At 35.7% G+C, this 24,741-nt stretch overlaps 2 protein-coding genes across 2 annotated transcripts; both read left to right on the top strand.

Moving 5' to 3' along the window:
• The first annotated feature begins 8,154 nt into the window (after positions 1-8,154).
• On the top strand, positions 8,155-9,114 carry LOC123251077 (olfactory receptor 1038-like). Its single transcript, XM_044680249.1, has one exon. It carries the CDS (start codon positions 8,155-8,157, stop codon positions 9,112-9,114), a length of 960 nt encoding a protein of 319 aa, XP_044536184.1.
• A 6,554-nt stretch (positions 9,115-15,668) lies between these two features.
• On the top strand, positions 15,669-16,626 carry LOC123251076 (olfactory receptor 1038-like). Its single transcript, XM_044680248.1, is given in 3 exon segments — positions 15,669-16,245; positions 16,248-16,373; positions 16,376-16,626. Coding segments are annotated over 3 exon segments (954 nt in total).
• The last annotated feature ends 8,115 nt before the right edge of the window (positions 16,627-24,741 follow it).

The raw sequence follows: 24,741 nt of genomic DNA, 5'->3' as shown, positions 1-24,741 counted from the left end.
TTCTTTCTCCTACTTTCTCACTAAGGAAATGATTTACCATTATGACCCTTTGCAACCAAAGTATAAGGTAACTTCACTTTTTATAGCTCAACTCCCTGCACTTGTGAAAATAAGTTTAGTAAGCAAGAACTTTCTAAATACTCCAATGGGTCTCTGACCTCAGTTATATGGGTACTCCTAGTGGTTCAGATGTGGGAGAAACAGATCTAAGTCTATAGCAAGGTCTTACCCCAAGAATGGAATATTCAAACTCCATTCAATCCAGAAGTAAGAAATTAATTTTATTTGAAGAAGTGGTGCATTTTTTGGTGGTATAATCACATAAAAGCTGGTGGGATAGAAGGGTCCTGTGGTGGGGCGGGTGGCTAATCAGGTAGCCCTGGAGCTGATGGGTGAGCCCAGGGACTTGAAGAATAGCCTCCTTGAGCTTGATAGCATGAAATAACAACTCTGCTATAGGGTGTCAGCTTCCTCTGAGGAGTGGAACCAGCACTGAAGAATGGCAGCTTCTATTCTGGGGAGGAAGCTTCCATTGTGGGGTGGTAGCTTCTAAACCCTGTGGAGGAGAGTTGGCATGTTTATTGGGATCTGGTAGCTTAGCATATCCCTTCCCAAAATCAGGCAGAGGGTATGTTTTGGGGTTGTTGCCATAGGGAATAAGGAGCATGCCCAAGATTGGGCAATTCTTCTGAAATGTCACAGTCCCCTATGTGCAGGTTCCATGTTCCTCCTTTGTCTACCTTGTTATCATTTGTCATAGAGAGGTCTTGATATTGCTGCAGAGTGGGAACATAGAGAGGGGATCAGGTATATTGGAAGACCATTATAGGTAATTAATTATTTCTAAGAACAATATAAGAAAGTAATAGAATGGAGAAGGTACAAAGCTGAACCCTAGCACAGAATGTTGCAGGTCTAAAACACAGAATGGATAACGGAATAATCTTCAGTTTATACTTATCTAATGATGAAACTACACATGTTGCATTTGATGTTTAACTAGTCCTAACTAGTGAAAAATGCCATATTCAGAGTATGAGGATGTTGTGCCTATTACTAACCCTTATTACCCAGTGCCAGCCAACATCATTTCCCCCTTTCCAAAGCCTAGAAATTAATAATACTAGGGAGAATAAATGAAGGTCTCGACTTCTGTAATTTCTTCAAACTGAGTTGGAAAGTTGGTCTGGCCCTAGTTGTGTCTCTTGAAATGATCTGTGGGCTTGATCCATGAGCTGGAGAGTGCTTGCAGGTGGGCTGGCAATAGAGGATACCATCTGAAATCTAATAGTATATTATTTTCTTTTTTAATTACTTGCATTTCTATTTCCTAGCTTTCTTCCCAAATTTCATCTATCTTTCTTATTTGGCTCTTGAACTCCATTTTGAGTTCTTCAAGAGTTTGTGACCAATTTCCATTTTTCTTTTGAAAGTGTGTATGTTTGCTTGTTTGTCACTCTTTGGTGTCACCTCTGTACTCTGCTCCTTTTCTCCATTGAAGTTATCCAATGTCAGAGGCTTTCTCTGTTGCATCTTTTTTTTTTGTACTTGCAGATTGTAGTTCTTGGGTGTTGATGGCCATTGTTGTGTTAATTTTATCTTTCCTTCTTAGCTATAAGTCTGAGAGTGAGGAGGGCAGGCAGCTCTTGGTGTAGGAAGCTACAGAGCTATTTTTTGCCCTGAGGCTATTTTTCTAGTCTCTATAGCTTCTGCTATGGGCAGCCTGTCTCTGCACTATCTCTGCTTCTCTGCTCCATGCTCCTCAGTCTCAGGTCCCAAGTCTTGCTGCCAACACTTTGCACCATTCTCAAGGGTAAGAATGTGGTGTCCTCAGCCAGCCCCCAAGAATTTAGAGATTACCCCAGCCCTTGACCCTCACTCTGACTCTGATGAGAGTGATAAGCTCACACTTCGGTAGGTGCAATTTTACCCCCTTATAGCATGGAAATGGCCAAATCCTGCCTACCATCAAGGCTGTGCTCTTTGTCAGATTCCCTTCACTCATCTGATTTTGATTTTTGTCCTTTTGAGATGCTTTGTTGTGATCAGTAGTAGGGAGAGTGCTGAAGCTTCTTCTACTCTGCAGCCATTTTAGCCTGGAAATCCTGAAATCTAATAGTATGTAACTGAGAAGAAACAAAAATTAGTAAGAATTTTTAGGAGACAGGAACCAAAAAAATCAGGAGGAAGAATATTATCACTAGAAGAATCAGGAGGGGGCTCAGGATGGAAAATAAGCAGGAGCTCCATGGGGATCCCAAGTTTGCAGGTATATCTTCCTTTGGCACTGTCCTGACTTGTAGAAGGTGATCACAAGATGATGTTGGTCCTGGTGAGAGCCTGCAGGAAAACTTTTTCATTATGGCTTAAACGTGCCCCACCCTTCCTGATGAACAGACAAATTAGTGAATCTCTAACCTCCTTTGTGAAGAGAGAGGTAGAGGTGAAATATTAAACTAGTTAAGATGGATTTTAGCCCAAGGTGTCACTATCCTGATCTGAAGTCCCTGGTAGTAATACAGATGAAATACGTATGCAGATATATTGATTCAGAAAGCAAAGATGATACTACAGCAACTTCACATTACCTAACATCAGGCTTCTTTGCATTTTAGAAGCTTATCCCCAATATCAATAAAATTTCATCTCAGATTTCACATGTGCCATGTAGTTATCTGAGTTCTAAAAGAACATCTTATTTCTGACAGAGATAGGTCTCTCTTTTGTAAATTTCCTTCTTTGGTTCCATGCTGCTTATAATGATTCTTTAGATCTTCCTGTTAAAGTCTTTTACAAAGCAGATCTTAATACACATTAATGTCGCTTTTATAAACACAAAGTTATAAAATTCTTGCATATAGATTTCTTCATCATATGTTCAGTGATTACACAAATGAATTAACTTATAACATATTAATTGTACTCCAATTTGTCAAGATCTATCAATCATCTCCACATAATCTGATAAGGACAGCTCAGCTTAGTTGATAAGAAGTAACAGACACCGAAGATCTTTTAGCTCATGCTTCCAGCTCTGTCCCTGGCAGCATGGAGTTTATTATATATACTTTAAGACTCACTTCACACAAAAGAACACCCTGTACCTTCGCATTTGCACAGAAGTTACAAATTATGTCATATCAAAACACAAAAATTCTCAATGGCTTCCAAACAGAACAAGGCCTAGGCTGAATTTTGCCTGAGTTTTTATCAGAAAGCCAAGTTGGGGAATATTTTGGTAGGATGGAAAGCCCCTGGATTTCTCAGCCTTGATTATCTCAACTTTTTTAAGACACATCAGTTTATTCTAAATCTGGGCAAAGTGCCCCTGCTAAGGTTTCAGCCTTGTCTTTACCAAGCAGCTACATTCCTGACCAAAGGGGAAGAATGTTGACCTCCTGACTGTTGGTTTGCTGAGAGCTCAAAGCTTTTCAGTAATACCACATTGCTTTTCAACAAGAAAGGGTGTGGATCACAAAAGGGGTCAAAATAGGAGTCTCAGATTTTTATCTATTTGAGGCTCTGTTTCTCTTGTTGGCTTCCCACACCAATTGAAAGAAAAACTTGGGATGGGGTATAGATACTTAGGTATTTAGTGGGACATATTTCATTGCTGTGCTTTTTCAAATTTCAGGGGCTTCAATTACCAATTCACTTGATTGTATCGGATATAGACAGACCTATAAGAGTGAAATAAGTCACATCTTACCATTGGCCTTATACTCATTTTCCCTTGGCCATTTGCTTTGATTATAGAAATTTACTATGGAATGATGAAGCAGGGAAAGTATTATAACAATTTTTGACTTCAATATCTGGTAAATCATGTAAGAGTCACATTTATTAATCAGTTATATGGTAAAAAGTATACTTCACAGCCAAGTTCAGCAATAACCAGGTGGGATTCACATTATTTGGAACAATACCATCTCAGCTATGCTGAAATTGTCCCCTCAACTTTTCCAGTTATGGATCTCCATCTATGAAAGTTGAGGATCACACTCCATCTGAGTACCTTGTACATTTTCTTTTGAATGGTGGCTTACAATATACTGATCAATTATCCATCAAACAACTATATCTGAATTCAAAAGTCAAAATAATATTAGTAGCAATTCCAAAAGCTTTTATTTCAAATGGCAAATCTTACCAATTACATCTTGGAGCTGAAAATTTTCCAGGATTCACACATAATGAAGATATTACAATTGTTACTTGATTCTCTTCTCTTCTTATTGTTAACATCCTGGTATAAAGATCAATTATTAAAAATGATTCCTCTATTATAAACAGAGTTGTATATTCTTAGTGATACAATTCCATAGTTTAGAAATTCTATAATTCAAACAACCTTTTAATTTTGCAGAGCTGGTGACTATCACACAGACGAAAAGTTACAAATAATGGAAAATGTACAAGGTGTTGTTTTTCCCCCCCAAATAATGAATACCAATTTTCCATCCCAATATTTTTCTATCCTTTCTGAATCTCATCACTTAATAATGGCCCTGACAGGATTTTTTTCCATGCCACTACAATGTTTAAAGTATCTGGAGTTCTTCCCAATTCATATATCTTCTCCCTTTTACATTGAATCAGAAAAAGGGTTAATAATTTTACAGGGAGTTAATTTCCACTAACATCACATTCATTAATGTTGGCTTCAACTTGCAGTTGTTTCTATACTGAGAGAAGAGGAAAATGCTTAGTTGGTTTCTCTTAGTTTCAAAACATTCCCACCTTTTACCTTCAAATCCTTTGCTTAAAGTTGGGTGCACTTTCCTCTCTTAACTCTTTTTTTTTTTTAATTTTTTTAAACCCTTACCTTCCATCTTGGAGTCAATACTGTATATTGGCTCCAAGGCAGAGGAGTTATAAGGGCTAGGCAATGAGGGTTAAGTGACTTGCCCAGGGTAGCACAGCTGGGAAGTATCTCAGGCAGATTTGAACCTAAGACCTCCTGTCTCTAGGCCTGGCTCTCAATCCACTGAGCTACCCAGCTGCCCCTTCTCTCTTAGCTCTTAATGTTCCTTCTTGCTTCATAATCCAAATAAACTTCACTCTAATAGATGTTTCATCCTAAATGTACAGTTTTAAAAGTTTCTTCTTTTTAATACTAGTATCTTAGTTATGTAAAGAAGCTTGCAAATATTTCTCCTTGACTGTAAAAAATCTTAGTACTTGATGGCTTCTTACTCACTTGTTGGTTGCTTGCTGATCTCAGAAAAAAAAAGCAAAACAAGCAAAAAAAAAAACCTTTTCACTCTCTGCTGATCAAAGAGCATGCTGGGTGCTAGATTTATGGCTTTAACCAGCAGGTTGATTATTTTCTGAGGAAAGTTTGAGTTTTTCAAACTGCAGACCTCAGAATGTCACAAAGATTTGCAAACAGGGTAACAACAACACACACAGCATATACACTGAATTCTGATGCCATATTCACAAAATTTCTAAATTTAGCACAATTAAGAATTAAGATATTACTTCCCAAATAGCATATGTACTTTCTAATTTTGAGATAGACATAATTTAGAAAATTCTATTAAAATAATAAGCATGTGATTCCCAAATCTCCAGGGTGGAGACAAAGTCTCTAAGCAGCCCTGCTGATGACCATCTATCCCCACCACTGAGGATGTGGGACCAGAGAATTGGGGAAAGACAGAGTAAGTGGCCCTCATATCAATGAAGAGACTTATTTTTTTTTGTCTGCCCCATCCAATGTTTCCCTATGCTTGGCCATTGTGATGGAAAGAGTGGGGGCCTGGCCAGGTCCTGGGCCCTGTTACTATGAGTCACAGAACTCAAGTGCTGGAAGCTGAGATCTCAGACAATTCTTAGAGTACTCATTCTTCCAATGCCCCTTTTCCCCACAGGAGGGACAAAGGCTAGTGGCAAACTTCATTTGTCACAGTTCTCAGGGCACCTATGAGACCAGGGACCCTCTTTCCCACTGAAAGCAGTTTGATGACCCTTGACTTAGGAGGAGGGTGCTGATTCCAAATTCCAGGACACCACTATTTTGTCTGGAGTTGGTTTCCAATGGGAGGGTCTCTGTTGGACATGACATTTACAAAAAAAAAAAAAATGCATATTCCTTGAAACAGGCACATACCTTATAGTCCTTTTTTCTCATCCTTTTCCAGGATCCTGTTGTTAAATACCGTAAAGGCATCATCATGTAGCTTGGAGCTGGGTATTTGGGGGCCAAATTCCAATCTCTGCCACTTCCTTCTAATATTAGGAGTTATTTGAATAATGAAATGGATACTAAGGAGGGTCTCCCTCCTGAGACTCAGAATCTAAGTTGGTAAATTTCTTCATACTTTATACTAACCTTCTTTGAAACATGGCAAGGTTTTCCTCCATCTTTTGGGTACTCTCTATTACTTTCTCATAATTCAGTTGTTTTCCTACTCCTTTTGACATTCCCTCAATCAAACACTTCAGCACATGGTTTCTTCTGTCTCTCTCTAACATTCTGATTTTTCTACCCCCAGTCAGATGTGGGAAGTGCTGTAGCACATGGAGGGAAGGAGATTTGAGTCACTGGTTGCTAACTCTCTTCCCTTTTGCTAAGCCAGATCCCAAATTCTCCACTTTTCAGCCACTGAACGACAATTAGACAGGATGATGTTAATGTCATCCCAGGTAAGATCAAACTGCAAGGTGACTGCTTTAAACACGTCAATGAAATAGGTGAGATCTTCATGATACCTGCATAATTTCTCCTTGAATTATGGATAAAAGGGACATGAACTTGCACCCTCCTGTTCCCTATACCCACTTCCCTAAGGGGGCAGGTCAGATGAGATGGTGCTTAAGACAAGCAACTTATGGTGTGGAGTGGACTGGGAGGAGTTAGAAGAGGAGGGGGAGGAGGTGGCAAATAAGGGCATAAGGCAGGTGAAATGGAGGGAACAGATGCCACAGAAGCTGGAAGAAAGTTCTTCTACTGAAGACAGGTTTCTTCCAAGGTGGAAGGAGAGGGAGAAGAGGGAACAGAGAAGACAGATGAAACAGGCACAGAACAGCAGGGTCCTAGGTGTGGGAATGAGTGTGGAGGAATGGCATGAACAGTTAGGGGAAGAAAATAGGACTGGAGTCAGGATAGGATCTTCTAAAACATTGGACTCTGAAGTTTCTTTACCCTTCCTAGCCATGCACCCCCTCCATTGCCCACTAACTTTTGAGTTCTGTACCAAAACCTGTCATAGGGTGACAGCTTCCTTAGGGGAGCTGAGCTTCAACATACTATTGATCAGGGTTGGTGTATTTGTTGGGGTCTAGTAGCTTAGCATCACTCTTTCCAAAATCAGGTGGAGGTATGATTTGGGTATATTACCATAAGAAATAAGAAGCATATGCAAGATGGGGGGGTTCTGGAATGCCAGAGTTCTGATCACACAGGTTCAATGTTTTTTCATTGTCCACCTTGTCATCATTGTCAGGGAAAGGTCTTGCTGCCCTTCCAGATGGGATCATGGGAAGGGGATGAAGTACTTTGGAGGAAGACTATAGGTAATTAAATATTACTAAGAACACTATCAGAGGTACAACGCTGATGCCTAGTAAAGAATGTTACAGATCTAATATCACAGAGTGGATAATTGAACAATCTACAATTCATGTTTGACTAACCTGTAGGTGTTGCCGTTGATGATTAACTAGGGCAAACTAGTGAGAAATACAAGATTTCAAAGTATGAAGGTCCCCTTCCTATAATTGCCCCTTACTGCCCACTGCCAGCTTACATCAATGAGTTCTTTAACAATATTTGTTGCTTGAGTTTTAATCATACCAATACAGAATTTTGTTCTAAAAACAAAGAGAAAAATCATGGTGTACTTGTGATGAATAATTTCCAGTTATGATATTTTTAATTTATGATTAATTACAAGTATCTTGTTTTTCAGAATAAGAGAAGAGATCCAGACAATATTGAGGAATCATTTCCCCAACTTCCATCAAAGCTGTTATCTAGCAGAATGTTTCTAATCCGCAACTATTTTTTTTCCTGAAAATTTACTGTGGCATGAAGATATGTCACATCTAAGTCCTTACAACAACAACAACAAAAAAAAACAAAATTTAATTTCATGATCATCACATATCTTCAGAGCTGGATCCTATATAAAAGTTCAAGTCCAAGAAATGGCTAGAGGCAACCATTCTGAAGTCACTGAGTTTATTCTCTTGGGACTCACCACCCATTCAGAGCTGAAGGTTGTCCTATTTATTATATTTCTCGTCATATATTCTGTCAGTGTGGTGGGAAATCTCGGCCTAATCCTACTTATCCAGGTCAGTGCTCACCTGCACACACCCATGTACTTCTTTCTTAGCCACTTGGCATTTGTGGATTTTTGTCTTACTTCTGCCATTACCCCCAACATGCTGGTTAACTTTGTACAAGAAATCAATGTTATTTCTTTCTATGCATGTGCCATCCAAGTGTATTGCTTCATATCATTTGAAACAATTGAGTTGTTTCTCTTGGCTGTGATGGCCTATGATCGGTATGTAGCCATAGGTAACCCCTTGCTCTACCGTGTTGCAATGTCAGATAAGCTCTGTTGGCAACTTGTAACTGTTCCCTATGTATACTGCTTCTCTGTGGCAGTTTTGCAAACTATCATCACATTCCACTTTTCTTACTGTGCCTCTAATGTCATTAACCATTTCTACTGTGATGACATTCCTCTCATAGCCCTCTCTTGCTCAGATACTCATGTTAAACAAATCCTGATATTTGCCTTTGGTGGATTTGACATGATCTGCTCTTTGTTGACTGTCATCATCTCCTATGTCTTCATCATTGCCACCATCTTGCGGATTCGCTCAACAGAGGGAAGACTCAAGGCCTTCTCCACCTGTGGTTCTCATATAGTTACTGTTATCATTTTCTATGGCATTCTGTCCTTTATGTATTTGCAGCCACAGTCTAAACACTCACTGGACACAGATAAAATGACATCAGTGTTTTATACAATAGTAATTCCCATGTTGAACCCACTAATTTACAGCTTGCGGAACAAGGAGGTAAAAGAGGCTGTCAGGAAAATTCTGAGAAATACCTGGTCAGTTGCTCATTTGAGACTCTTAGACAAATGAATAACTGCCTGTGGTAGCAGAACATGCTTCAATATTATAACTTGTAATGGCTTGGTTCATAATATATTTTTTTAAACCCTTGTACTTCGGTGTATTGTCTCATAGGTGGAAGATTGGTAAGGGTGGGTAATGGGGTCAAGTGACTTGCCCAGGGTCACACAGCTGGGAAGTGGCTGAGGCCGGGTTTTGAACCTAGGACCTCCTGTCTCTAGGCCTGACTCTCACTCCACTGAGCTACCCAGCTGCCCCCCATAATATATTTTTATTTTCATTCATTAGAACAATATTTATTAAAAGCCTGTTGTAAACAAGACAAGGTTACATTAATTTGTGCAAAAAAAGATGTCACAACTGTTTCTATGTCTTGAAATGATTTCTTAAGTCCTCAATAAAATGGAGGCATTCATCTTCACTTCTTAATTTTGCTATTTTTCTAAATCTGAATTGAAGATATCTGTGAAATAAATGCATTTAGGAAGAAGGGAGTTGGTGCAGTGAGTAGAATAATATATGCTTACTTAGGAAGACAATTTTAAATTCTTTCTTAAACTCTTTCTAATTTTGCAACATTGCAAAACTTACTTGATTTCTCTAAGTTCCTTACCTATAAAATAAATATTATAATAGTACATACATCATAGGAGTACTGAGAAAATGAGATAGAATGAGTAAAGTGCTTTTGAACCTTCAAAGTGCTATATTATTATTATTAATTCTATTCTATTATTATTATTTCTATTATTATTTAAGCCCCTATTAATCTATTTTCTTCTATTATTATTTATTTCTATTGTATTATTCTTCTATTATTATTTCTATTATTCTTCTATTATATAAGCCCCACCCAATCTACAAAGCAGCTTTATTTGGGCTTGTACTGATCTCTGGTAGTCCATCAGAAAAAATGTGAATAATTGAAGATGACAACTTTTAAAATAGAAGCAGGCAATTCTGAGAAAATTATCCTCAGCTGACAGTATAGAATTAATGCTTGGCTTTGCCACCAATTAGTTATTTGAACTTTTTGGAATCTTAGGATTTATATTAATCATGGATTATTAAATCATAGATGTATAACTGAAAGATAATGTCAGATCCAAAGACCTAAGAAAGGGCTAACTAGTTCAGTTAATAGAAGGATTCATCTTGATTAGCAGTGAGATTGGACTTGTCTGTGAATGCTGACCTTTCAGAGGAGGTAAGATATTGAAAGGAGGAAGGGAATGAAAGAAGAAGGAAAGAAAGGAATGGAGAAAAGAAGGGAAAGAAAGAAAGGAAGGAAGGAAATATTGATTGAGCACCTGCTATGAGATGCCATGCTAAGTTCTTCACAAATACCAACTCATTTGGTCTGTACAATTTTTTCCATTTTACAATCAAAGAAATTGAAGCAAGAGAAACTGAATGAATCACCCAGGATCACATAACTAGTATGTGTCTCTGGCTAGAATTGAACTAATATCTTCCTGATTTCTAGGACTAAGGAGCTATCATTTACTGCACATATCATTTATCTTGATATAGTGTACCTACCTACATCACCATAAGGTGACCCCAAGCTAAGAAAAAGCCATTCCAAATTTAGTTTGATGAATACCAAATTCATTCATGAAGCCTACACTTTAATGATTTCCATCCAAGCAGAAGCTGCCAAATTGTGGGAAGCACTTCTGTAGCATCTAAGATTACAAGATCACTTATGGAGCAATCAAATGAACATTAGAATAGTTTTTTTTTTATTTTATAAAGGCATTTTTATTGACCTGTATAAGGCAGCTAATAGAGCAATGGACACAATACTAGTTCTGGAGTGAAGATCTAAGTTCAAATTTGACCTCCAAGACATATTGTTTGTGGGACCCTGAGAAAATTACCTAATATCTGTTTACCTCATTTTCCTCAACTATGAAATGTGCATATTATCATATACTTTGCAGGTTTTGGTGAAGAAAAATGAGATAATATTTGCAAAATTAATTAGGTCAATGATGGGCACATAGTAATCAATTAATAGTTATTGTCTTCTCTTCCTTTCATGGATTTTTTCCCAACCTCTTTATCATCCATTATTTCACAAAATTCTCAAGTTGGAAGCTCATAAACCAGCTAGTCAATCAAATATCATATAAAGAATGTCTTCTAATAACTAAGGCCCAACAGAACCTTTCTGAACACTTCATGTTCTGGGAAAACTGCTACTACCTATTACAGTCCATTTCATTTTTGTTAAATCAACAAGTATTAAGTGCTTATTATGTGCCACTCACCAAGCTAAGTTCCAGAAATGCCTATAAAAGAAAAAAAAATAAAGACTTTTCTACCTTCAAGAAGTTTACATTCTATCAGGGAAAGAAAATGTATTAAATAAGAACTAGAAATATAGAGCAGAAAAAAGGAAGGTATCAGTTTTTAAAGCATAGTATAGGGGCCAAAAAGCCAGGAGTAGAGGCATGATAGGAGTAAACGAGTGAGCATGACTGGAAAGGATTGTTCTTCAGAATGGGAGAAATCATCATTCTGTGAGGTGTCATAATAGTGAAGACTTCAAACAAGGGATGACTTAGAGGAGTCAAGGATGACACTAAGGATATGATTCTGAGTAACTATGCACTTCCTGCAAATGGAAGATCCTTGGGAAATTCCACAGTTATAAGATATGCAGTCACCAGGAAGTTGTGGTCTTATATTCTTAAGGGTCTAATGGCTGAGCAAATGGTTAGTCATAAAGTATGTCATAAAAGATGTTTGATTCTAATGTTTAATCATTTGACAGTGCCAAGGATTTGAGTGGTGAAGACTTTATTTTCTGGGTCTTCAGTACCTCTAACTACAGCCACTCTAAGTTTGGTTCACTGAAGAGGTAACCAGGAGTTCAAGTTCCTGGGTTGTCATCATACAGCTGCCAGGGAAAGTGGTAGAGTCTGTAGTGTTGATGGTCTGAGTCATCTGACATAAACTGCTTCCTGTCTCTCTCTCAAGGTTCCTTGCTGCTGTATGACTTATGGAAGAATTTGGGTTTTGGTCTTGGTGACTTCACTTGCCCTATTCTAACCGCTATGTCAACTAGCTGCATTCAAATATCCTAACAGCTCTAAAGTATCTCATTCCTGATTCTTGAGATCTTCCTTTTTAATAAACCATGTAGACTTGTCAAATTGGTTTCCTTGTTGTTCTTCTGTAAAATATTTTCTTTGTTCTCTCCATGTAATCATAAAGGGAGGTGGTCATGCTTACTTACAACACATACCTTCTTCACTTTGAACTCAAAGCTTATTTTAACTACCACCTCTTGCATCAGACTTCTCCTGATTCTGCCCCACTCTAACCTTAGATAAAAGGACAGTTACCCACAACTTTCTTATTTTATATTTAAATATTATTACATCCTTTCTTCCTTATAGAACATAAGTTCCTGAAGGGAAAGGCCTTTGTAAATTTGATCTTTGTATCCCAGGGTTCTAGCCAAGTGACTGGAGCATAAATAAACCTTAAATGTGAATTTCTTGACTCCTCTAATTCAGTAATAAAACAACAATAAATGAGAGTCAATTACAGCTGTATTAAGCATTACTCTTTTGATAGTAAGCTAAATTAATTGCTAAAATAGTCCTGTGAGATAAACAAGCAGGAATAATTACCCTTATCTTTCAGGTGAAATCCAAAGAGATGGAAGTTTGCCTAAACACATATATATGATTAAAGGCAGAAAGGGAAAATACAACCAAGGTCCCTAAACTTCATGATCAATACTCTTTCCATAACTATTCTACTATGACTGATTAATTTAGGGACAAATGGAATTCTTTCTCAAAGAGCATGAATTGGAGTCTTGTTTCTTAATGATTTTAAGGCGTGCAGATACAATTAAAAGAAGATGTGTTCTTTCCTCCCTTGAGGACTATTATGATATATTTTTAACCTATGAAGGGTTTCATATTTGGGCCCAAAGGGATTTGAGAAGTAATAATAAGTCACTCATATTTTTTTTCTGAATATTCCCATGCTGAGTCAGAACAATCTGTCTTTGAACAGGTAGGTCAGACAGAATGGATAATTCTTGTTTCTCTTTCCTCTCCTTTAGATTTTTCTCTCAATACACAGTGAATATTCCAGTCAAGAGAAAATCACCAATACTCTATGTAAAAACAATGAAAGTACTTCAGTTTCTTTGATTAAGGATGATTAAGAAGGAGTCATTGAGCCCTGGAGTTTGAGGGAAGAAAAATTATTGATCAGAAGTGTCATTGATTGGAAGGAGCTCTCAATTTGGAATCCAAAGACCAGGTTTTGAGCTCTTGCTCTGAGATTCACAATCTGTCACCTCTCTCAGTCTGTTTCCTTATCTATGAAATGGGATAGGAGAGAGGGAATATACTCCTATAGAGTGCCCAATTGAAATACATTAAGTATTTTTTAAACAGTATTACCTTATTTGATCTTTTTAGTAGTGGGGAAATTAGCTGGAAAGTATAAAATTATATGGAAATATGTAATCAATATTATCTACTCCAACTTTTTTTAAAATTTGTTTTGTTTTCATTTTATAGTTTCCCCTGGATTATGTTAACAGTTGTTTGTTTGGCTCCCTTCTTTCTACTGTCTCCCTTAAGAAATAATTTACCATTAGAGTACTTTGCAACCAAAATATATAGAACTTCATTGTATATAGCTCACCAACCTATGCTTAGGAAAATAACTTTACTAAGCAAAGACTTTCTAAATTCTCTAATGGATCTCTGACCTCAGTTAAATCGCTACTTCCTCCAGTGGTTTAAATAGCAACATACTCACATCCTGTAGGATCATTTCTCCCCATCACAAGTTTGTGAGTATCTAAAATTCAATATGCTTTAAATGGAAATAATTTTCTTGATCACCAAACTCATATTTCTCATAGGTGTTCTTCTTTCTATTCAGCAGACCATTATCCGTTTTGTAAACCAGATTCACAACCTAAGAATCACCATTGACTTTTGATTTTCCCTCACCCAGCTCCCCTGCCATATTCAGTTAATTAGCTATCCTGAGTTGTCATTTTTTTCCTACATTACATTTTACAATCATTTTCTTACCCTTTCACAGATTTTTCACACCCTTGAAGCCCCATGAAAATGTCAGGGACCTTCTTCTAGCTCTCTTGATATCTTTGTTACAGAGCAGCACATCACCTCTCTGTCTGCTATTTTCAATATATAACTACTTCTTGAGTTCAAATTGAGCTCAAGACATTTGCTCATTGTGTGACTATGAAAAATCAGTGAATTTATTTTAATAACAATATTTTACTTATCTTCAAGTACACATAAAACATTTTTTAACATTCAGGTTTTTTTTAAATTTTGAATTCAAATACTTTTCCTCATTCCTACTCTCCCTTTTTTACTCTCTCCCTGAGATGGTAAGCAATCTGATATGTATTTTACTTGTGCAATTATGTAACACATTTTTCCATATTAGTAATTTTGTGGAAGAGATCTCAAACAAAAAAAAAGAAAAAAGAAGAAAATGATATAGAATATTAACAGTTGCACTGAACATCTTTCTGTGGTAGCTTAGGGTTAATGTGGAGATGACAACAATATCTGCTTGACAAAATTTTGTGAGCATTAAATGAGATATTTTAAAGCACTTTTCACAGTATATAGTACATAGTAGGTGCTTAATACTTGCTTTCCCCCTCCCCTCCAGTTAATAATTAGTTTTTCAGCAATGATGATGATGATGATGATGATGAATTGTTTCTTATAGCACTTTAAGATTTACAAGTGCTCTAAATATATCATTTCTTCAAAGCAGAGATCACCTTTCTTAATTCCTTTAATGTAGTCAGTGCTGAGTGCCGAATGGGTGATAAGTGATGCTTAAATGACTCAATGGAGGCAAAAATACTTTAACATCCATTATTTTAAAAAAGCACCCCAGATACATAAATATTTCCACAAATAAGAGATTGAAACCATAATTTCATTTCTATGAGAACTTCCTAGATAAGGAAACTCCTTCTAAAATAGGTTATCTTCTCTGCAACTTATCATCTTGGATAGTTCCCTGGAACAGTGAGAGTTTAAGTAACTTGTTCAGGGTTAAGCAGGCAGTATGTGACAAATGCAGGATTTTCTAGGTTTCAAAACCATTTTTTTATAATTTATGCCATGCCACTTCCTTTCCCAAGGCAGCCAGGAATGAAAGCTGGTTTTCAGTATAAAATATCTTCAGAACTATAACTGCTCAAATGTTTCTAATTGGAGTCTTTGTCACAGAATTAGAGAATTTCAGAACCAAAAAATATTGTTGACTCAGTCACCTCATTTTAATCACAAACATGTAAGAAAACATGTTCGTGGTGATACAGTCAATTGACAGCTGATGCAGAAGATAAATCCAAATTTAACTCTTAAGTCCAGAACTCTTTCCACCAGATCACTACTACCAAACTTTCATCCTATAAATGTTGGATGGCCAGGGAACAGTACTTATTCATCTACAGATCATTTCCCCAACATTTATGTAGCATTTCCATTCCTCTTCCCCCAGAGATTATGCCCATGGAATAAATGGCAAAATTCAACTTCACTCAAGTGACTCAATTTATTCTGAAAGGGATTACAGATTGCCCAGAACTCCAGGCACAACTCTTTAAAATTTTCTCAGCCATCTACATAGTAACAGTGGTAGGAAATCTTGGGCTAATTATATTAATCAGGATTGACTCTCGACTTCATACACCTATGCACTTCTTCCTTAGTCATTTAGCTTTTGTTGACTTCTGCTATTCCTCAGCAATCACACCCAAGATGGTGGCAAATTTTGTACTGGAGAAAAATACCATTTCATTCAATGCCTGTGCCACCCAACTAGGATGTTTTCTGACATTTATGATCACAGAATGTTTCCTTCTATCTTCCATGGCTTATGATCGTTATGCAGCTATTTGTAATCCATTGCTTTATTCATTCATTATGTCTCAAAAAGTCTGTATTCAGTTAGTTGCTGTTCCCTACATATATAGTTTTTTAGTTGCCTTATTCCATACCATCATCACATTCTGCTTATCTTACTGTGGCCCCAATGTCATCAATCATTTTTATTGTGATGATATTCCCCTCTTGGCCCTGTCCTGCTCAGATACTCACACAAAAAGTTGTTGATATTTGCATTTGCTGGGTTCGATATGATTTGTTCTTCATCAATTGTCCTTATCTCCTATATTTTCATCATTGCTGCCATCTTGCACATCCGTTCTGCAGAAGGCAGGCTCAAAGTTTCTTTACTTGTGGCTCTCATATGGTGGCTGTTACAATTTTCTATGGTACATTAATCTTCATGTACCTGCAGTCCAAATCGAACCACTCCCTGGACACAGACAATATGGCATCCGTATTTTACACAGTGGTGATTCCCATGTTGAACCCTCTAATTTACAGCTTAAGGAACAAAGAAGTAAAAGAAGCCCTGAAGAAGGCTCGAGGTAAAGGATCTGAAATACTAAAAATGCTTCAGTCCCAAAAGTGAAGACAATGTTTGAAAGGCAATTGAGAGGACAGTTTCCTTTTCATGATTACCTTTAGAAAACCGAGTTCTGTCACTCATACATTTGAGTCTATCATTTTAAGACTTTGTCTTGATAAAGAGTAACCCTGAACTCTGCAGGGGGTTGTGATATCTCAAAAGTGTCACTGAGGCACCAAAATGCTACCTTTGTTGTCTGTCATTTCAGTGACACAAGAAGCCATGATATTATGAATATTGCTTCATTTTTAATTTAACAGGTAATCTGGAAAAGGTCTATGACTAAATAAAAGTTATAACTATTTAATATACCTGGGAATACAGTCCAAAGAATAGACTCCTGTTTCAGAAGACTGCACTGCAATCCCACCTCTCATTGTTTTCATTTGCCTTATTTGCACATTTCCCTCATATTCCATGGAGTTCTGATTCCTTACCTGTAGAGGTTAAAAGAAATGGCACTTAGAGTCCCTTCTGGTTATACAATAGATTGATGATCACGATTCACTTGATAGAACTTAGCTAGGCCAGTTTTCAGGTAGAGATCATGCTAAGTGGGGTCATACAATTAATTTTTGATCCCATTTTAACACAGGAGTACTTTTAAGAGCATAAATCTACCTGATATATATATTTAAGAACTTAGGTTACTTCAGTGACCCAATAAAGCAGTAATGATGGAACAGTAGACAGAAAGAACAATATTCAGAATTCCTCCATCAAAGAATGACTCATTTTTACTGAGCAAGTATTTACTATGAAAATGATCATATCTTTGGCATTAACTAGCTCACACTTCATCGAAAAGTTATTCCTAGTTCTCTCTGTGAATAGAGGAGAAAAATAGTAATTGTTCTACTAAACTCATGTTTTTATTTTTAAGAGAAAAATGAGAAAATGAATATAAAAGTGCTTTTGAAGTATATTAATTCCACACAACAGGTAAAATATCATATATTATGTAGCCATTTTTTTACATTGGTGAAAATACTAAAAACATTAAATACTTTCTGCTTTAAAAGACATTTCCGTGAAATCAGCTGTCCATAATAACCAATTCAGCTTCAAGATGAGGTTTCAAGCAAATCTTGGAAATCATGTGTCTTTTGAGGATAAATTTACATCTACATTATTTTTGTAGTGATTTCGAGTTTTATATAACCAGTCATAGTATCAACTTTATTGTCCAGGGGAATATTTTTTATCAAGAAAGCTAGGGAAGACTTTGGTATAAATACTTTTTTCTTGAGATGACATTTCTCTAACCCAAATGTTAACTCTTTCCTTCTGCAATTACCATCCACATACACATTAGGTGCAAAAATATATATTATATATGTATATGTATACGTATATATAGTATATATGTATATCTAGGCATATACATATGTACTCAAATTATAGGTAGATATAGATATAAATATATAGATAAATCAATAGATTGGCATGCATACATGAATTTTTACCAATTCTTATTAAAATCTTGAGGGACTGCTTTTAGAGTAGAATATAAGTTTATGAATATATCAGTTTATCGATTAGACCAGAATTATAACCAAAGGCCAGTGGCCCTCTTGGTAACTAGAGACCCTGAAGCTAACTCACACAGATCAATAAATAAAGTTTTAGGAGCTCATTATTCAGCTCCTCCTTTGAACACCCTAAGACTTTTCTACTTGGTTAATAGCTAATTAAGACATGGTTCATGCAACTATCCATACCCCCCATTCCTGTGTCATGAGGAACATGTACACAAAAAAGAAAACTCTGTCTCCTTCATTTATTAACTGAATTAGTTAGGATGGAAGGCTTTCTTTGAAATTTCTGAGGACAAATAAAATGCAAAAATTAAACAGACTGGATAGACTCTCTAACCCAGGACCGAGATACTGTTTTAATTAAATTAGATCTCTGGTCCTTAGGTTTTAATAAAGTTTCTTATAATTACTTGTATAGGTAGAAGAAGAGAAAGAGATAGAAAGATAGAGAAAGGAGGCCTAATCTAGCTACCCATGTGGCTTCCCCAGCAGATCCCAGCTGGGAAGTTCCTTGGCAGAATGTCAGAGACAGAGGCAATGAAAACTTCCTGCTTAATCCCTTTTTACTCCTGGCTCCTCTTTCTCCTGCTTTTCACCTCCAGGTCAAGTTCAAGTTCATGTTTATGTAGGCAGGTCTACTTAGATGATGGCCAGATTGAGGTCACCTGCATGACTCCAGAAGGGAGGTGGGGGGCAAATTTCTGTCACACAACACAGAAAATATGGTAATTCTGTCTAATATACAGTATTTGGAACATTTCTATGCCAGGGCCCTGCTATAAGAATTAATACATTATATGTAAAATAAATGATCGCATAATCTAGTAGGTATGTACACATGTATATGTGTGTTCAATTTCAAGTACCATAATTTAAGGTCATCATTAAACTTTGGAGCATTCAGAAAGGGGGTATTAGTTTGTAGTAAAGATCTTGAGTCCATATCATTTTATGAGGAATTTAAAGAACTGAGAATGCTTAATAGAGAGAAAAGAAAACTAAGGGAGAATCAGGTCTGCTAGGCAGAATTTACAGGAAAGTAAGTTTAGGCTTGACATCAGTGAAAATAAGAACAATGTTTGCAAACAGGGAAAAAGCTGGACCACCATTATGAGCTTGAACAGACTTTATGTGTGAGTAAATATAGTCAGTAGTCAGTCTCATCATAGTCAGTCAATGAAGAAAGACCTCATCTAGAAGTACAAAAGTATGTTTTACAGGCTTTTGGCAGTCAGTTAACATAAGTGGTTAATAAAAGTAGATGTACCCAATATGTTACTAAAGTTTAGGAAGCATTTGCTAAGAAAGTTAATAAATTCCAAATATTGTTTTAAGACAGTTAGCCCCCATTTGCCCTCGTCCTTCTGATGATTTAGCTCCAAATATGACTTCTTGTTTGAACATCAGAAGGATTTACAAAGACTAGGGTCTCTGTTAAATATTTCAGTATCTAGAATGTATGGTTTATGGTATATCACAAGCATCATTCATTACTGTAGTTTTGAAATTAATAATAACAAAAATATCTGAACAAATCGATCAGGATGTAATTTTCAGTCATCTCTAATTGTTACTAGAAATAATAGAATGACATAATCAGACTTAACTCACTCTTAAAAATAAACCAAAGCCTGGCTGAGCCATTAACTCTGAGGAATCTATAGTGAATATAAATCCTTCATCTCGAGATCCTTTTATCATCTGCAGATAATTTGATAATGATGGCTTAGTTGATAAGAAAGTGGACATGTCTTTCTGTCAGCTCATTGTGCTGCTGTGTCTCTCTTTTATGACTTCAGGATTTTATTTATATAATGTATACCAAACCCAATTCACACACACACACACACACACACACACACACACACACACACACACAGAGAGAGAGAGAGAGAGAGAAAACTTTACAACTGTGTAGGTGTTATAAATTATATAAAAACCCATTAGAGGCTTAAAAGTAGAAAGATAGGTTCAGGGTCAAAGGCCAAATTCCAGCCCCCAATTAGCAGGAGGTTAATTTGGGGGAGAGGAGGGAAGTAACTACATTTCATAGATATCCTAAATAAATTGAGTCCTATACTCTTGATTTACAGGATTGCATCTGGTCAGATAAAGTCTTGTCTAGATTTGTCCTGTTTTGACCTTGACTAAGTAATATTTTTTAGAGTTCAGGCTTCTTAATTATCAAGGAGAGAAATTGTTAACTCTGTAACAGCTGGTTTGCTAGGAACTTAAAGCTTTTTAATAAGGCTATAATGTTTTTTCAATAAGAAAAGGTATGGATCATAAAAGGGGTCAAAAGAGGAGTCTCAGATTTTTATCTATTTGAGACTTGTTTCTCTTATTGGCCTCCCATGTCTTAATAAAAGCAATACCATCATGTCTTTGTAATACATTTCTGATTTCTACTACTGACTCAATGATTCTTTCTATTATATTTATCAGGAATCAGGATTAAGTCAAGCTGTGCACTTAACATTCCAAATTTGTTACAGAAGCTCTTAATGTTATTGTTAGCAATATTCAAATATTTCAGAATATTCAAATACCTCTCACTATAGCTATCTTTTTACTATAATGGTTAACGTTATATTATTATAACTACTATCTTATACACAATCTATTAACTGGGTCTAACTCTAAAATCTAACTTTTTCTAAAGTCATAATTGAAGTTACTTATCTAAAGGATGATTATGTGATTCCTTATTTTTTAATCATTGATATTTAATGAGAATTTACTTTTGAATTAACAACAATTTTCTAACATATTCAAAATTGAAATAGTCTGCTTTCAGTAAGTGGTGAGTTCCTCTGCATTGAAGGTTTTCAAGAGAAGCTGAATATGCCAAAATATTGATTATATTGTGAAAATTGCTTAGTAAGGATTCCCTTTCATATATAAGTTGGATTAAGTAACAACTGCATTGTATTGAAATTGTATAGTGTTGTATTATATAATTTAATAAATTTTTTTGGGTGAGTTTATGGAACTCTTTTTTCCAATTGACCAATTCTTCTTTTTAAGAAGTTTATGCCACTAAATTTTTGTGCTTCTTTTAAAATTTAGTCAATTGTGTTGCATCATTGTATAGAGTTATATCCTAATAGAGTTGAAATCCCAAAGCTACTTTCAGTTGCCACCTATGTATTTCACTGGTAACTACACTGTACTAATACCATGTGAGTAATGATGCTTGGTTATGATTCTAATCTTAATAGCTGGTCTTATGATAGGTATAGTTGTCTGGAAAATTAAATAACATTGATCCATTCAATTATTTTTAATGATATATTCAGCTATAATCATAGATTTTTGAATCTGTAAAAGACTATAAACTTCACTCAATCTTACATTACTCTTTTACAGAAAAGGAAATTGAGGACTATAGGTTAAGTCTTAAAAAAATCTCCAGTAAGTAGTAGAATTTCAAGAAAAATTTAGATTTCTTAAGTCCTTTCTTAACACTTGTATTACACAAGAATCTCTCTTTCAATTTTTAAAACAATTATATGTGTAATTTGAATTATTAATAATATTTATATTAAAACTATGCCAGATTACATCAAATTTTTAAGAAATATTAATATCAAAATATAATAAATTCTTATTTTTTTATCTGCTATTATTTCTTATGTTATTGCTAATTTTCTTGTCAGGTTTAAGCAAGATTTTTAAAAATTATTTTTAGTATATTAGACCAAGAATCTTTCTGGAATTCAACTCAGGTTCAGGACACTTAAGCATTCACAGTTTTCCAAGTATTCTTTTTTCTAATCTGACAACTTTACTTATAGCACTAAAATCTGACTTAAAAATGGCATTAAGACGTGAAATACCTGAATTTTGATCAAAGGAAACTTTTAAAATTATTTTTCTTCCTAAATATCTAAATGAAATTTTAACTACAGGTTACAAATAACTTATGTACTTCTAAATGAACTTTTTGAATATTATATATTATTTCCGGGTGTTGGTTAATTTGTTTTCCTTCTTTTTATCATCTTCAACTCCAGATTCTCTGATTTTGTGAATAAGAATCAGACTTTGTTGTCATGTTTAAATGTGATAACACACCAAAGCACTCTGCAAACTTTAAAACGCTATATAAATGAGAGTTCTTATTTTTAATAGTGAATAGTACCCATGCCTCCAGTGAGCTCAATCAATCATAAATAAAAATGCTAGTAAATACATATATATGCATATATATTTTTTCCTTGAAAAAAGTATGCAGTCATTTTTAAGTTTCATCTGCATTATTAATATTTCTTAAGTCTAGACAATCAACAAAACAATAAACTAATATTTTCAATTACTGAGGTGTAAAAACTCACAATGAAAATTTAATAATCAATTCCTACAAGGGGTTAAAACTGTTTCTAGCACGCTCTACCAAAGAAGACAGATTAATTCTTGATAACCATTTTATATGTTACCTTATAGTTCCTATAATCATAGAATATCAAATCAGAAGCAGTAGGACAATGAGTTCAACTAAAACATCCTCTGTAGAAATTGTTGTCAAATTTCCAATGGGAGCATTTATACATGGGATATGGCAATTTTACTCATCATGTAACAAAGCATAAGATCTAAAAGCACACACACACACAAAGGTTTAAAATAATTTCTAAGATTTTAAAGCACCATTTCTTACTGCTAACCCTTATTATCCCCACCTCCACCAACTGCAGCAGGACAACTTCCCAGAAGGTCCATGTTTTTTTTTTTTCAAAAAAGAGTTTGATAAAATACAATATTACACCACTTTCCACAAATGATATGATGGTATACTTAGGGAATCTTAGAGAATCAACAAAAAAAATTACATTACTAACAACTTTAGAAAAGATGTAGCATATAAAATAAACCCATACAATTCATAGGCATTTTTAGATATTATCAATAGAGTCCAGCAGTAAAAGATAGAAAAAGAATTTCCATACAAATTAAATACTTAGAAATATACCTGCCAAATGAAAGGCAGTGATAGTACGAACTTAGTTACAAAATACTTTTGAAACAAATTGAGATCCAAGCAAGTAGAAAAATATGAATTACTTGTGGGTATGCTGAAGAAATATTAAAATTTTACCTATACACATCCACTAAATCAGTGCCATACCAAGCATACATCCCCTAAATTATACAGAACTAGAAAAAAATAATAACAAAATTTGTCTGGATGAACAAAATCTCAAGAATATCAAGGGAATAAATGAAAAAAAAGTAAAGAAAGACATCTCAGGAGAACCAGATTTCAAACTATATTACAAAGCAGTAATCACCAAAACAATTTGTTTTTGGCTCAGGAATAGAATAGTGTATCAGTAGAATAGTTAGGGATACAAAACTTAGTAATATAGGATTTGATAAATCAAAGGATTCAAGCTCTTGGAACAAACACTCACTATTTGATAAAAAAAAAAAAAGCATTGTTGGGGAAATGGAAAAATGGTATGGCTGAGATTGGGAATAGTTCAACATCTTTCATTTTATAGCAAGAAAAGATCAACTGGTAAATTATCTAAACATAATGGATAATACCAAAAACAAAGTAGGGTGGCATGGAATAGTTTATCTGTGATATATATGGATGAAGGACCAAGGAGAGATGAAGAGAATTATAAAACATAATATTGATAGTTTTTTTTATATTAAATTAAAAATATTTTGTACAAACAAAAAAATGCAACTAAGATTAGAAGGAAAGCAGAAGTAGTAGCTAAGTGACTCAGGGGATTGAGAGGTAGATATTGGAGGTCATGGCTTCCATTCTCACCACAGATGCTTCTTGGATAACCATGGAAAATCACTTAAACCCCCACTGAATAGCTCTTATCACTCTTCTGCTTTGGAACTCTAATAGGCATAAGTTTAAAAGTAGGTGTATAAGCAGACTAGGGAAAGCCTTAGCTGAAGGTCATGGACATTCTGAATGGAATGCAGGGGAAGGAGGAAGTGGCTTTTGCTGGAGAGAGACACCATGGGTGTTGGGACAAAAACTATGGCTGACCCTGGGAGATCTCAGAGCTAGGGGAGTTGTATCCAGATTCTCTGGGATCCTGGAGAGTGGTGAAGGCTTACAGCAGAGGACATTAGACCTGCAGAGTAGCACCGAGTAGGGAGTGTTTTGTGATTTGGTGGACAGCATTGCAAACTTTCTCTCCCTACCTTGGATCACCTGTTCTGGAGGAGTTGACTCCTGGCATCCTGAAACCATCCCTGGATTAGCCATGAGATCCCAAGTAAAGCCATCCTCAGGTCCTTAGCTAAGCTGACCAAACCTGGCTGGAACCAGGTTGGGAGGAACTTTCCCCTTGTGACTCCAGTACTGCTTTCTTTGGGCCCTGTCTTGCTTAGATCTTAGAAGAGTGTAGTTAATTCCCTTTCCCTTGACCCTGTGGTTTGCCTGTAGTCTGTTAGTGTAGAAAAACTCTATTCCCATTCTTTACCTTAATTTGTCCCTGATTAAAATGTGTTGTTAAACTCTTGCCTTTACTTATCAGCTTCCATAGGCTCTGTCTTGTTGATGCTGGGTGGCAGTTGGAGGCCAACAGCCATTTCTGTTACAGAC

The sequence above is a fragment of the Gracilinanus agilis genome, chromosome 6 (genome assembly GCF_016433145.1).
Source record: "Gracilinanus agilis isolate LMUSP501 chromosome 6, AgileGrace, whole genome shotgun sequence".
NCBI lineage: Eukaryota > Metazoa > Chordata > Mammalia > Didelphimorphia > Didelphidae > Gracilinanus > Gracilinanus agilis.
This window is presented reverse-complemented; position numbering and strand designations above follow the sequence as displayed.